Source organism: Acomys russatus, chromosome 32 (assembly GCF_903995435.1).
Source record: "Acomys russatus chromosome 32, mAcoRus1.1, whole genome shotgun sequence".
NCBI lineage: Eukaryota > Metazoa > Chordata > Mammalia > Rodentia > Muridae > Acomys > Acomys russatus.
The window spans coordinates 48,734,460-48,750,193 of record NC_067168.1 but is presented as its reverse complement, the minus strand read 5'-3'; the positions used below and the strand labels follow the sequence as shown (position 1 = coordinate 48,750,193).

Here is a 15,734-nt window from a genome sequence, read left to right as displayed (position 1 = left end):
TCCCTCCTTCCCTTCCTCCCTCTCCCCCTCTCTTTCTCCCTCCCTTCCTCTTCCTGTCACTCACTCCCCCCTCCTTCTCTCTTCCCTGGGTACCGAATCTAGGGCCTAGATGCTCACCTGGGAGCTAGATGAGCACTGGGCTGCTGGGCTGCATCCAAAGCCCGCCTCCAGATCAAATGAGCAAGTGCAGTCAGAGAAGCTAACCGACTACGCAGGCTCCTCCACAGAGTAGCAGGACAGGGAGACTCTGGACTGCAGCTATGGGTAGAGACCCCTTATTTTATCTGAGCTGCTTCTAAGGTGCTGGTTCCTCGTGTGCATCTTTTGTTAACATCCCATCCTTCCCAAGACAACTAGACCCCCGCACACATCCCTCTTCACTCACCTATCCGCTGGCAGGCTTCCCTGTGCTCTGTCACCAATAAGATGCTTTTTGCTTTAATGCTGCAGCTTAAAGTGTGCCTGAAGCCTGTGTGCACTGATCAAATTAAGTTGGTTTAATTTTTAAAAAGACATATACAGTTGAAATTTAATTACAAAATTACACTGTAAAGGGCCATAGCTCAGTGATAGCACATATTCCTAACGTGCAAGATTCTGGGTTAAATACTTGGGCATAAAGTGGGGGTGGGGGAGATTATACTTTAGGCAAGTAGGCAGTTAATTTGGCCCTTTTATAAGATTTTGCTTTTATTTATATGTATGTGTATGAGCATATGCACACCACATGGTACGGGAACCAGCAGAGGCCATGAGGAGGCGCCAGATGTCCTAGAAGGGCAGTCACAGAGAGACAGAGCCACGAGCCCCGCCCGAGAACTGCCTGTAGGCAAGAACAGAGTGCTCTGCCTGCTGAGCCACCTCTCCAGCCTCTGTTCTGAGTCTTCTTAAGAAATAGTGTAGGGGCTGGAGAGATGGCTCAGAGGTTAAGAGCTCTGCTTCCTCTTCCAGAGGTCCTGAGTTCAATTCCCAGCAACCACATAGTAGCTACAACCATCTATAGTGAGATCTGGCGCCCTCTTCTGGTGGACATGCAGACAAAGTACTGTGTACATAATAAATAAATAAATCTTTTAAAAAAAGAAAAGAAATAGTGTAAAGCCGGGCAGTGGTGGCGCACACCTTTAATCCCAGCACTTGGGAGGCAGAGGCAGGCGGACCACTGTGAGTTCGAAGCCAGACTGGTCTTCACATCAAGTCCAGGACAGCCAAGGCTACACTGAGAGACCCTGTCTCAAAAAAACAAACAAACAAACAAAGAAATAGTGTAAGACAGTGTCTGAGAAAAATAGATTTCCTGAACCAGGGTGACAAATAACTATGGTAAGTTTAAATTTCATAGTAACCCTGGGTTCAGCAATATAAGCTTATTTGTTCTCAAGTGACAAACACATGATAACATGACCCCATTTTTATGGGATACTTCTGTCAACAACAAAAAAAAATTCCAACAATTTGTCTCATAACTTTCCTAAAAGCCTAGGAAGTGCAAGGTACCACTTGCATAGGGCCTGACGCACTAATAAAAGCAATGGCCAAATGTGTACCAGTAAATGTAACAATTGGTTCTCTCATGAAAAAGTTCCAGTTTGGCGCCAAACAAGGTAACACATCCCTATAATCATAGGACACAGGAAGTAGAGGCGGAAGATCCGAAAGTCAAGATCACCCTTGATTACCTACAACTCGGAAGTCAGCCTGGGTATTGGAGACCCTGTATTAAAAACAAAACAAAAAAAATCCCAGTTTGTAGGTTTGCAGATTCCCACCACACTAGCGCTACAGCTACCAAAATCAATAAACAGAACCGGGCAGAAATGTACCCAGCTGGCTCCTGGAGGCTGGTGGAGCAGGCTCTTGCTCACAGTGGGCACCTGCCAGTACTTTCTGCTACCTTTAGTGCGATGAGTGTATGCCTCCTGTAAGGTCAAAGGGAAGTAACTATTTGACGTCCCAAAGGCACCAGCAAGTCACAAGAAGAAGCTGCCCAAACGCCTACCAGTGTCTACTCCCGTTACAACGCCGTCTGCTGCCAAGTGCACACCTACAGCAGAGGTTCTCAAGCCCTGGGCCGCACACAGGGGTTGCGTATCAGCTATCCTGCACATCAAATGTTTACATTAGGGTTCCTAACAGTAGCGAAATTACAGCAACAAGAATAATTGTATGGTTGGGGGGGTCACCACAACATGAGGAGCTGTATTAAAGGGTCGCAGCGTTAGGGAGGTTGAGAGCCACTGCTTTAGGGCATCTCAGTTGCTACCATGGCCTGTGACTAAAGGACATGAGAGAAGGAAGGTTTTGCTCTTTTCCTGTTGGCCGTCGCCGTGCTAGCAAGTCCTTCCTTTGCTGGCATTAGAGCCCACTTCTTCAGGATACCCAGCCTTGTGGACTGAGCGAGTACTGGGTTCCTGGACTTCCTGTTCACAGCCAGCCATTGCTGGACTAGCTGGGCTGCAGCCTGTATGTCATTCTAATAAATCTTGGTTCTGTACAGAGAGAATCATTCTAGAAACCGTTACTATAGAGAACCCTGACTAATATACTATTTTATTCTAACCCTACAGCTGCAAAGAAACTAGGTCTTAGAGAGGCAACTAACTGGACAAAGACCATACCATCTTTATTCGAATCCTGGAAGTCTAGTCCCATCTCATACTCAGCCCTGATACAATCTCCTGGCCCCCACCCCCACTTTCTGTGGGTCATTAAGCAAGATATAATGATTGATTTTTTTCCCACCCCCATCTTATAGACACCCTGTTGCTAAAGACCACAGAGAAAGCTCTGGGACTGTGCTTGGTTTCATTTCCTGTTACTGTGATAAAATACCTTGACAAAAGGAACCTAGGAGAGAACAGGTTGTTTTAGCCACAGTTCCATGTCACAGTCCATTGCTGCAGGGACTTGAAGCCGGTTCTTCTTACCTTCACAATCGAGACCAGAGAAAACAAATGCATGCAAACCCTATGCTCAGCTCCTTTTCTACCCTTGTCCCGGCCAGCATCCCCTGCCTACAGAAAGACGCCAAGGTGGCGGGCAAGTCCTTCACCTCAACCACTATAATCAAGACCATCCCCCACAGACACGCCCGCAGGCCAACCCAACCTAGACAGCCACTCCCTGGGATTCCCCTCCCAAGGGATTCCACTCTGTGTCAAGTTAGTCAAGGCTAATCGTGGGGGTTCGGTGGCTAAGAGCATGTACTGATCTTGCAGAGGGCCTGAGTTTAGTTCCCAGCTCCACAAGAGTCTGATGCCTCTGACCGCCTCAGTCACCTGCACTCACAGGCCACACCAGCATGCACATCAACATAATTTCAAAAAAAAAAAAAAAAAATCTTGAATGAAGAAGAAAAACCAACTACATCAGCCAAGGAATGGCATATCTTCCTGTAAGTTTCATTTGTCTTTCAAGACCAGGATCAGGTGGTTCCTCCGGGCCAGTGAGATACCCAGCAACTAGAGAGTCTTGTCATTAACAGTTGATCCCTAAGATCCATATGGTGGAGGAAAATTTACTTGGGCAGTTTGTCCTCTGACCTCTACATGTACCGTGACATGTGATCCCTGACAAAACATAAATATAATAAAATAAGATGTTTCTCCTTTAGGAAATTTTTTCCCATTCCCCGCAGTTATTATTCCCCAAATATTTTTCCTATAAAATTTTATTTTCCCCACTATAAAATAAAATTCATGTTCATCAGAGAATATAAAAAACATCCAATAACAAGGGGATGTGATGTCCAAACAGTGTAGCCAAGGTTAGCACTGAACCCCTGATTTTCCTCCTCAAACTTTCAAGTGCAGAAACTACAGGGGTGCGTTACCACACAGCTTTATAGTCTGGATCGTGAATGTACCCAAAGGCCCATGTGTTGAAGGTTTTGTCCCTGGTGTGGTACTATTGGACAATGGTGGGATCTTCAAGAGGTAGGGACTAGCTGGGCCTGGTGGCACAAGCCTCCCAGCTACTCCACAGGCTGAGGCAGAAGGCAAGGCCAGCCTGGGCAACTTAGTGAAACCCTGTCTCAAAATGAAATTAGGAAGAGGAGCTAAGGATGTGGCTCCGTGATAGAACACTTGCGTGGTATCTGTGGAGCTCTGGGTTTATTCCCTGTAGCACTCACCAAGAGTCAGGGTCCAGCGGAAGGCCTTTGGATCACTGAAGGGTCTCGCTATTGGTTCCTAGCCATGGGTTGACAGTTGTGCTCTGATGTGCTCTTCACCATGGCTACCTAGTATCCTCAACTCTGGGTCCCTCTAATCTTGCCTTCTTTCTTTCTTGCTAGCCATTTCAGGTAATGTCCACAGAGGGGCAGGCTTCACTGTGGCCACTGCTCATGGAGGCGCTCCTCCTGAGGGAACCGCGATGCTAACCACACCTGTGGCCCCAACATGAACCCACCCTTGCAGCTGCTCCAGGGTCACCCAGATGCTTCATTACATGGCTTCTCTGCACACAAGGAAACTGTTCACGTCCACACTTAAAGTCAGTCAGTCTTAACTAGACTTGGATTTCTTTATTATCCTGGACGCATTTGGCACACTCCTTTCCTGTGCAGAGTGAGGCAGGTACTGGCCCTTACCTGCATGCCTCTCATTTTCTGGAACCGCGCAATGGTGTCGCTGAGCGTGTAGACACGCACGTGGCCCATGTGCAGCTTGCCAGAAGGGTACGGAAACATGGACAGCACATAGAACTTGGGCTTCAATTTCTAGGAAAAAGTGACAAAGGGCGACAGAAAATGTTTATTTCATTTTTTTCTAGAGGCTCTGCATGTCCTAATATTTTAACACTTTACTCAAAGTAATCATTTAACATTTTAAAATTTTTTGAAAGAAAAAAACCTATTCTCAATATGTAAATTGACAAAAAAAATGTTAAAACCTCCAAAACTCAAAGATCATGGTTTAAGAATACCCACAATAATTCAGAACAATATATTAAGGGCTAATCAGCTTAGTATTTTTTAATTTTTCTCCTTTTTTCAAAAGCTTCTCTCCTAAAGTAGTTTCTATCTAGGTCTTAAAAGACTGTTTTTCCAAACGAGCCTCTGACCCAGAGTTCCACATTATTCAAGTAAAAGAGAGTCCTTTCCTCAGCTCCCCTTGGCTGAGGATCCAGAGCTGACAACAGGTCTCCAGGCACTGGATGAAAAACACAGGAAATCTACATATCTGAATATAAATAAGGCAGGGCAGGGGGTCCCCTGCAAACGCCATCGAGGGCTTGTGCACACCAGAGGATGAGGCCCCAGAGGAATGGGTCTAGTCTTGGAGCTGATTGCTTATGGGAGACCTGACATCTTTGCTGCTTCTGGAAAGTTCTGCAGAGCTGATGATAGAACTGAAGACCTCATACATACTAGGTGAGTGCTGTATCCTGGACTTCATGCACAGCCCCAAGGACTATGTACTAATCATCTCTATTTTCACCTCCCTGCCACCCAGCAGGACTGCAGTAACTCTTAAATGCTCTTTTGTTGGCCTCTGGGGAAGCACCTTCTACCTAAGACACAGCCATCCCTCCCCCATCCCCTCCTCCCCCCCCCCACCCCCAGCAGACTTTACAAGCCCTGTCCAGGTAAATCCTGCCATGGGGAATCTGGAAGACTGAAGGTCACTGCTGCTGCTGGTGGTCAATGAGGGTGGGCCAGCTACTGCCACATTAGTATTAATTTTGGCCTTCTGGCTCTCCCTTTCTGGTCCTTACTTCTTCCTAAAACTTTAGGGGACACCATGTCTTTGCCAAAGCACCAAAGCACTGACCACAAACACGGACAGAAATGCATACCCCTTCCTGACCGTGCATGGGAGGTGAAGTTTTAGACTTCACTGGCTGGTGTTTTCATAACTGATGACGGACAGAGCCCACTTCTTACTGTTAATACCGACTGTTAACCTGGCAGGTGTAGAGTCACGAGTGAAGCACATCAGTCAGCCTAGGTTAACTGACGTGGGACGACCCAGCACATGTGAGTGGAGTGTTCCGGGGGCTCGGGTCTGAACTGAGAGTGAAAGCAAGCCGAACAACAGCATCCATTGGCCTCTGCTCTCTTACTGAGAACGTAACATGACCAACTGCCTTCCCGCTTGGCAGACTGTCTTCTCAAAAGAGCCCTTCCCTATCTTGTCTCTGCCTGGTATTTGGGCCACAACAACAAAAGGAACTAATATACAACTTTAATCAGGGAAGCAGAGCTAGGAATCAGACTGCAGCAAAGTTTTTTGGGTTTTGTTGTTGCTTTGGTTTGAGACAAGATTTTGCTATGTAACACAGGATGGCCTCAAACTTGCAGCAATCCTCCTGCCTCCGACACCAGAATGCTGGTGTATGTTACCATGTCAAGTCCACCTTCTTGCCAAGTTCAGCAAATGGCTTTAAATCTTTAACAGAACCACAAACAACAACTAACCACTACCCACAAAAAAAAAATGCAAAGAACAGCTTTTCTTTGTTCTAGAAATGTCCAAGGTAAGGCAGCACTGGAGAAAGAAACTCTTTAAGGTTTTTCTCAGAATCTGGAGTACACAAGCATAGAGTATCCTCTGCACCACTGGGAGGGCGACGGTGACCTACATAAGCCGAGTGGCAGGCAGGGAACGGGAGTCTCATGGGGGAGGAGGCCCTGAGGCCTGGAGCACACTCCGGAGCTTCCTTGCTTTTCAGACTAGGTCAGGCAGGTGGCTCAGCTCCAGGACACAGTGCTTGCCTGGACAAGCTCATGGGCTTTACCCCTGGCATGGGGCTGGGGGAAGGTGAGTGACGGAATTATACTGAGTACAAAAATAAAGGTGACTCCTTTACTGAACTCTTCCCCTACCTGCAGTGGGTTAGACCACAGAGCTTTTCTTTGGGAATTTTCAGGGATACAGGGGGGAAAAAAAAGTAATCATGCCTTTGGTAAGTAGAAATGTAAAAAAAAAAAAAAATCCTGGACATATACATTTGTAGGGTTTTTTTTTTTGCTTTCTCAGACAGGGACTTGCTCTGTAACCTAGGCTGGCCTCAGGCCTCTTGAGTGCTGGGACCTCGGGCCTGTGCATACCTGTCTTATTTCCAGTCTTTGACTTTTAAGGCATTATGTAAAAACTATTTTCTTATGTTATAACCCCTATCTTTTTGTACTATTATATCATATTAATTAACAACCTTGCCCAAACATTTTCTATACACAGCTTCTTCACTAGCTTCTCCTTTTCTGTATGCTTGTTCAATGAAGATTAAATTAATGGCAACATCAAATGATGCATCACAGGACAGCAAAGCTGAGCTCTAACCTGAGTTCACAGGAGATACACGGAACAGCAATGCTACTGAGTCTTTGATATTCATGAATATTTTTAGCTTTGCAGAAATATATTCAGCCCACTGCCTGTTCCTGCCTTGTGCTTTTCTGTGTGAATTAAGTCATTTTCCTCTGTGACAATGAAATGAGTTCTATCGTCTGGAGGTGGGGAAGAGAGAAGAAATGACAGGAGTTTGTGTTATAACGGAGTAGGAATCTGGCTGAAAGGGACATTTTCATAATTACATAAAAGTGCAGGAATTCAGGCCTCTAAGAGAAAGTACGACTGCTAGCAATGGGAAGAGGACAGCTTTTAAAAGTTGGTCCCCTATTTCCATCAGACTGTGATTTAGAACATCACTCCTGCCGCCCTGGGGATTGCTCTCTGGAGCTGTATTGGAGTCCCCACAGGTAGGGTCTCCAGGTCTGACCCTTACTGTGCCATGAGCTGTGAGGCCTCAGACAAATCCCTGGGCCTTCCCAGGCTCAGGCTATTCTCCAATGATGACAGAGTTTTCAGAAAGCAAGGGCTCTCGGTGGGTTGGAGTGGGTCCCAGCTTGGCCCACAACCTGGGCCTCAGTGTTCTAACTCCCCAGGAAAGGCTGGTACCTGCTCTTAAGGCTGTTCTGGTATTAAGTAACTCAACCACTGGAAATGGTACCTGGTACATGGCAACATGCTCACTAAATGGGAGTTGGGGGAGAGGGACAGTCGTTCTTTTGTTTGTTTTAATGGTGATTTGATGATGGTGACAAGACATTTGGCTTCTAAACACTGGATTTCAAACATACTTACATCAATACGAAGTGAACTCTGAAGTTTCATATACACCAGTGTTCAGTCATAGGCCCAGGCACAACAGCACATTTACTTATTTGTCTATTTAAGGCTTCAGTTTGGAGATCGCATTTTCTCATCTGACTTTCAAGACAGACATGTAAGATAAACAATGTAAGGAACTGAGGATCATGGGGCTAAGGGAAAGGCCAGGTTTTCATCGGGAATCACTCAACTTCCTTTTTTAGTGTTGATTTATTTATTTAATATTATACTCTTAATTTCAAATCTTCTTTCTATACAATGCCCAAACCACTTTCTAGCCGAATATAAATAGCCCCCATTCTCGGAAGGAGTGACTGTGGCTCCATAAGAATCAGGAGACAGGAAAAGGCAAGTCCAATACAGTGTCAGCTGCAGGGGCACTCAGCTCTCTGCCTCTGGCCCCACCTAATAAATTCCACAAGTGTCTTTGCTATTCAGTTGCTGCTGTTACAAAGGGAAAGTATGTAAGTATGAACGTGTCTAGCATTTGCCTTGATCCAATTATAACAGGAGGCAGAGAACATCCCAAAGACATCAGTGACCACCGAGTGCGTGATGCAACTGATCTGGGTGGGGATTGGGACCAGAAGCCACGGTCTGTTGATCTACTGCGACGTTGAAGGCTGCACCCCAATTTCAGATGACATCAAGACCAGGTTGGCCTCTCTCCTCAGACCAATCAAGTCCTCAGCAGAAAGGGGCAGACACAGCTCACCTCATGCAGCCGCCTGACAGACCGATGCACAGGCCTCTCCTGCAATCTCACAGATAGCCTCTTAGATCCATGGGTGACATCTTTCCATACAAGGCCCAGCACCCACTAGCTTTGGTTGGCTCCCCAATCAAAGCTGCTCCAAAACATCAGCTATGGGGCTGCCTGTCACACAACCACATACATGATTAACATGGACATCTACTACACTGGGAAGGTGTTTGTGCCCTAACCTTGAATCACTTCCTTGGCCCCTCTCAGCAATCCTCCTGGGAACCGAGGGAGTGCCGTCACCACCCTCCATTTTAGGGAAGAAAACAAAAGCGCACACAGACCCAACCACTCACTTTAAGGCCATACGCCTAATAGCTTATCCTAAACTAAGCAATGTGAGCCGGAGTAACATGGCGGTGCCATCTGGGAAGGCTGTGGAAGCCTTACGAGGTGGAACCCTGCTGAAGGAAGCGGCTCACTAGAGATGAGCCCTGGGGTGCTATAGCCGAGCCCCACTTCCTGTCTATTCTCTGCTGCAATGAGACGAGCTGCCTCACATTCCTGACAGGCTGCCATGGTGGACTGTGTCCCCTCAAACTGTGAATCACAACAAACTCCTCCTCCTTCAAGCTGTTTCTTGTCAGGTTTTTGGCAACAGCAAGGAAAGCGACTGATGCAGCGACCTCTTATAGCACTCACATCTTCCTCTGAAGTTGCGGATGCCTGCTCTTTTATCCGTCGACGCCACCAATTCTCAACATCCTTTCTTGTCTGGAGTGTGTACTCCTTCGTCCACTTCCCCGTGGCGCTGTAAATACTTCTGGAACACCCTGGAACTATTCTTCTCTCCCAGTGGATGACAGCTGGCCCCCCACAAATCAACTGCCTGTTCAGAGGAGAGACATAGAAACTCAGCCTCTGACTAACTGACGCCATTCTTCAGGAGGGAAGCGCCTGGAAAAGAGGGCAAAGGGACATGATGTGCACTTCCAGAACTCACTCAGGACCACTCAGGACTGCTCAGGGCTGCTCTTCCTCACTAACACAGCCCAGCATTTGCTGCCTGTTCATATGCGTCCTCTTCTTTTGGTAATCACTTCCTAATAGAACTGTTTACAAGTTCTGTTGATTAAATATAAACTTTTTTTTTTTAATAAGAAAACACCCCAAACACCAACGATACAAACCCCTCACAGAAACAAAGGGAGGCCACCACAAGGCCACTTGCTATGGACCCTCCCAGCAGCATAGGAGGTGATCAAGCCCCTCCCTCCAGAGTTTGTCAAGCATACCGACTGCTGTCTGTCTGAACTCCAGAAGAAGTCCAAGCACATCTTGACTTGGGTGTGTACTCAAATGCAAATACCAGAAGGGATCTGAGACCAGGTCTCCCAGAGGACAAGACACTCTGAATAAAATTAACATTTTCATATTTATATATAAATATATTTTATATTTATGTGTGTTATGAGTTCAACACACCCTTATAGACTAAGTCAAGAAAAAAACCATTATTTAGAAAACTTTATATTCACTTGTTTCTTCATTTGCCAAATTGTTAGAGTAACATTTTGTACTTTGTGGGAAGGTTGTCTCTGTATATTCAATTGTTGATTGCTGCACCAGCAGAGAGCTGAGTGCTGGCCAGACCTTGGTATAGTTATTCTTATGGCCCACCCCTGGTGTGGGGGTTGGTTTGGTGCTATGTAAGGCAATGCTAATCACTGGTCCCCAACATGTCTGCTGCCCAGATGAGTGTGGTCTTACATATATCAAATGCTGTGTATGTGGCTTTGCTGGCCAGTCTTCTCAGGTTGGTTAAATAAAGCAGCTAACAGCCTGTGCCTGGGCATGGGAGAAGTAGGCGGGGTTTGGGTTCCCAGGCTTGGGGTCTCAGAGGGACAAGGCAGGAAAAGAGAGAGAGGAAGCAGAAGATGTAGCAGGAGCAGAAGGAGAAGCTGGCGAGAGGGAAGTCACCATGGGGCAGAAAGGCCCATGTGCACCGTGGTGATGAGGGCTGGCCTGAAGGAACAGAGCAGACCAGGCAGGAACAATTTTGGCAAGTTACTTGGGGTGTGCAGCTGGGAAATAGCAAAATAGCTTAAAGGGTCGATTCCTGCCCAGTTATGGTGCCTTAAAGCTTTTTAAATTTTTTTCTTTTTTTTTTTTTTTTTTAAGGTTTATTTATTTATTTTATTATGCTCTATCTGCATGTACACCTGCAGGCCAGAAGAGGGCATCATATCACATCATATATGGTCGTGAGCCACTTTGTGGTTGCTGGGAATTGAACTCAAGACCTCTGGAAGAGCAGTCAGTGCTCTTAACCTCTGAGCCATCTCTCCAGCCCCAAAGCTTTTATAATTTTTAAAAGGTCTCTGTCTCAATTATTTGGGAACTAGCTGGGGTAGAGAAGCCCTCTAGAGTCCAACACCCATTCCCAACACACTGGTCTCATATTTTGTAAATATGTGTTCCTTACTCATCTGCCTAAGGCAATCTATAATTGTATCTGATTGGCTTTAATAAAGAGCTGACAGCCAATAGCTAGGCAACAAGGAAGAGGCAGAACTTCCAGGAAGAAGTGAACAGACAGGAGTGAACAGGAGCAGAGAGGTAGAGCTGGCCACACGTCGGACCACAGTGCCAGGGTTAGTCAGGTTAAGCTAGAAAGCTGGCTGAGAATCCGCCCAGCTAAAACGCCTAAGCTTTAAAATGTTAAAAACCCTCTGTGACATAATTCATACTGCTGGCGGGTCCGAAAGTCTCACTATACTGAACACTTATTGAATGACACACTGTTCCAGGCACTACAGAAACAGCAACAAAGAGTCCCAGGCTGGGTGTGTAAGACACAGAGCACATGCTTGCTGTGTGCAAAGCCCTGGATTCCATCCAAAACAGGCAAAAATGAAAGACAAAGTGTCTTCTTTCACAGCAACTATAAATACACAGAGAAGCAGGTAACACACGAACAAATAAACGCATGACACAACATGCAGAGGTGCTGTTAGTTAACTCTTTGGACTACCACACTGTGCAGGGACCCAGCACGATAACCACCTGGGACTCAAATCTTTTTTTTTTTTTTTAAAGATTTATTTATTTATCATATATACACAATGTTTTGTCTGCATTACACCAGAAGAGGGCACCAGATCTCATTATAGATGGTTGTGAGCCACCATGTGGTTGCTGGGAATTGAACTCAGGACCTCTAGAAGAGCAGCTGGTGCTCTTAACCTCTGAGCCATCTCTCCAGCCCGAGACGCAAATCTTAATTCTAATACTTCACTGGTTTCCTCCTTGGGTGAGTGATAGAAATGGTCTTGATGAAGAACTTCCCTGCTTTATCTCTTTCAAGGGGCTGAGGAGAGATTCCATCAAACATTTAGGGTGCAGCACTAAATAAACACTCTCCACTTTCTGCCTTCTTGCATAAGAGCGACAGAGAGAAGAGTAAAAAGACCTTTCAGAAACAAGAGAGACGAGAAAACCTGGCATTCCAAACTGGGATTGATCATGTGACCCTCTGGAAATGCTTTCTGTATCTACTATGGTTTGGCCTGGTACAGGAAGGCAGCAGGCCAACTGTGCCAGGGCCACTACAGGCTCTGGAAGAGGAATCCGCACTCACAGGACACGGCCCTGTGGCACGGCTGCTGTAAGAGAATTCACACTCACAGGACACGGCCCTGTGGCACGGCTGCTGTAAGAGAATTCACACTCACAGGACACGGCCCTGTGGCACGGCTGCTGTAAGAGGAATTCACACTCACAGGACACGGCCCTGTGGCACGGCTGCTGTAAGAGAATTCACACTCACAGAACACGGCCCTGTGGCACAGCTGCTGTAAGAGAATTCACACTCACAGGACACGGCCCTGTGGCACGGCTGCTGTAAGAGGAATTCACACTCACAGGACACGGCCCTGTGGCACGGCTGCTGTAAGAGGAATTCACACTCACAGGACACGGCCCTGTGGCACGGCTGCTGTAAGAGGAATTCACACTCACAGGACACGGCCCTGTGGCGTGGCTGTTATAAGTTGATCCACACAAGTCTTGACATAACAAATCCCACTATTTTTAACACCGCTTACTCTCAGGACTAGAATAAGTGACTGACTGGGAGGGTGGGAGGGAAAATCACCTATCAGTTGGGTTTGGATATTTTAAAATAGGTAAGTATGACTATATAGGAATTAGAGTGAAATGCATGAAGCTGGCTAATTATTAGCAGTTCTACAGGGCCAACTTTGTATACGGAAGGCAATAGCATTCCTTCTTATGGCTTAGATTCCTATGTTATTAGAACTATCTGTGTGAGTTTTCTTGCTAAGCAAACATTTTAAAACCACCATAAACCAAAGGCTATCTATTAGTAGAAGGCACCTGACAGATACTTGACATTTCTTTCCTAGATGGCACATAAGGAGCATATTCCGGACTATTCTGTTTCATAAGCAGGAGCAGGATGGTAAAACACAGACTGACCTGAACTGCTGTTGCCATATTTTGGGACTTGATTACCCATCACGGCAGATAAAATGCCAACGTGTAATCACCAGCAGGAGCATCGCGAACGAGCAGAAGCTCTCCGCCACCACTAAACCCCACAGCCCAGGTTTGAGCCCGAGACCCTCATAGTGGAAGAGAGGACCGACTCCCAAAAGCTGTGTCCACTGGCCTCTGTATGTGGCCATGGCGTGTCCACGAACAAACAAAAAAACGAATTAAAGTTCATAAAGAGAAAAGCACATGGCAGATTAGGAAGTGACAGTCTGGGTGGCTTGGGCGGCTCAGTGAGCCTTGACTTGCTGCATCAGCACGGAGACCGGTTCGGATTCCCAGCACCATGTAAAAAGCCCAGCCCTGGGAGCGGGGGCTGAGGAAGTAGGTAGTCCCCTGGAGCCTACTGACCAGCCAAGTTAGCCGATCACTGGGCTTCAGTCTCAGTGAGGGACACTGTCGTGAACACTAATGTAGAGAGAGATAGAAAAAGAAAAAAAAGGGGGGACATCTAACACTCGGGGCTGAAGAGATGGTTCACTGTACTTACAGCTCCTCCAGAGCACCCACAGGGCAGCTCAAACTGTCTATAGCTCCAGTTTAAGGGATCCACTGTTTTTCCTGACTTTCAAGGGTTTCTGGACACATATGAGATACAGACATACCCTCAAGCACACACATATACACATAAAATTAAATAAATAAATATATTTCCTGTCTTAAAAAAAAAAAAAACGGGAACAAATTGCTAAAGAGCAAACAAATTGCTGAAGGAAATTATTTGTCCCAAACTACAATGACAAAAGGTTATGCAACTCCATAAAAAGTTCACATATGAGAAGAGCACCTCCCCAAAAAATGTTTACACTAGGCGGAGGTATAGGCATGGAAGTGTACTTCAGTGGTAGAGCTCCTGCTTAGCAAGTGCAAAGCCCTGGATTCAATCCACATCACCAGAAAAATGGGGGCTGATGGTGGGGAGGGGGTCAGATAAGACAGAAGATAAAAGCTAAGAAACATGAAAAGACCAACTTTACAACTAATCAAAGAAATGAAAGCAATTAAATATCCTGTTTATCAAATGTGTTTTAATGAAAATAATTTGTATGCACTGCCCGTAGGAATGCACACTGAGAACACCTCTCTGGAGCAGTTTGGCAATGTATGTATGCAAGGCGGTTACAAAGCTGGATGTCTCATCTGGCAGGAGCTCGGGAGGTTGAGGCAGCAAAGCTTGAGGAGGAAGGGGGGGGTGGGAGTAGAAGTCGTCAAACCAGGCAGGAGGAAGGAAACCAAGATAGGTCAGGCACAGTGGGTGCCTGGGATCCCAACACTCAGAAAGCTGAACAGGAAGGCTGGCTGTAAGTTCAAGACCAGCCTGGGCTACAAAGCAAGCTCAGAACAACTTGGAATACACAGCAAGTCCCGGTCTCAAAGAAGCAAAACAAGTAAACACACACCTCACCCCAACAAATAAGTCTTGCAAAACAAGTCAACAAACATGTCTTGGAAACACAAATGTTAATAAGCAGATGCTACTCCTAATTTCCTGCAGACCCTCAGGCAAGTTATTTCCCCTCTGGTACTCCACGCTCTCTGTAAGCTGTAAGCCTGTAAGACCAGACACATCTGAGGACCTGCAGGTCCTCATGCACTGTGGGGTCCCCAAAGATGTATTACTGCATGACCCTTGTCTGAGTCCAAACCCCCCCAACCCCAGAAGGAGGATCCGGGCACCGGGGCAGGAGAGTAGTAGAGGAGAACTCGAATACAACGCCATGTGAAGATGTGCGTTCTCCCAGCGAGAGTCCGGAGCTGTCAACATGGACCATAACTGAAAGAACCTGTAGACTAAAATCTCGGAGCTTTTCCCAGTTTGGAAAACTGCAAGGTCCCGGGACTCTCAACGCCTGCCCCTGGCGACTGGGGCTAAGCGAAGCCTGTCTCTCGCCCTCCTGAGCTCCAAGCAGGGAGTTACCTGTGCACAGGCTCTAGCCAGCAGCTCCCTTCTCCCTGGTTCCCCAAGCATTACACGAACGTGGCCAGGTAAGTCACTATGGGCGCCGCCATGTTGGCAAAACAACAACTTTATCAGAAGCAGAGGCGGCGGACACAGACAGAAGAGGCGGAGCCAAGAAAGAAGGACGAGGCGCCTGCGCAGAGGCCATGACTCCGCCCACAGACCGGTCCCTCTGCGCAGGCTCCGCCCACAGACTGGTCCCTCCGCGCGGGCTTAGCTGACTTGAACAAGTTTTGCTTACGCGGCGAGGCTGGTGGGGGCGGTGCTAAAGGATAAAGGCTGCAGGTGGTAAAAAGAGCTCTGAGGAGGTTCGCGGCTAGGGTTTGAATTTCAGCGACGCAGAACCTACCCAAGCCCAGCGTAGAATAGGAATAAACTG

The 15,734-nt window shown here is 46.8% G+C and overlaps 1 protein-coding gene across 1 annotated transcript in view; it reads right to left on the bottom strand.

The window, feature by feature from the left end:
* Nucleotides 1–9,802, bottom strand: part of Lars2 (leucyl-tRNA synthetase 2, mitochondrial) — a 105,440-nt gene extending 95,638 nt beyond the window's left edge. Inside the window, exons 1-2 of the mRNA XM_051140240.1 lie at nucleotides 9,523–9,802; nucleotides 4,592–4,720 (exon numbers count right to left, since the gene is read on the bottom strand). Coding sequence (XP_050996197.1) covers nucleotides 4,592–4,720; nucleotides 9,523–9,759 — 366 coding nt within the window. The 5' untranslated portion in view covers nucleotides 9,760–9,802. The remainder of the gene's footprint in view (nucleotides 1–4,591; nucleotides 4,721–9,522) is intronic.
* Between the last annotated feature and the right edge of the window lie 5,932 nt (nucleotides 9,803–15,734).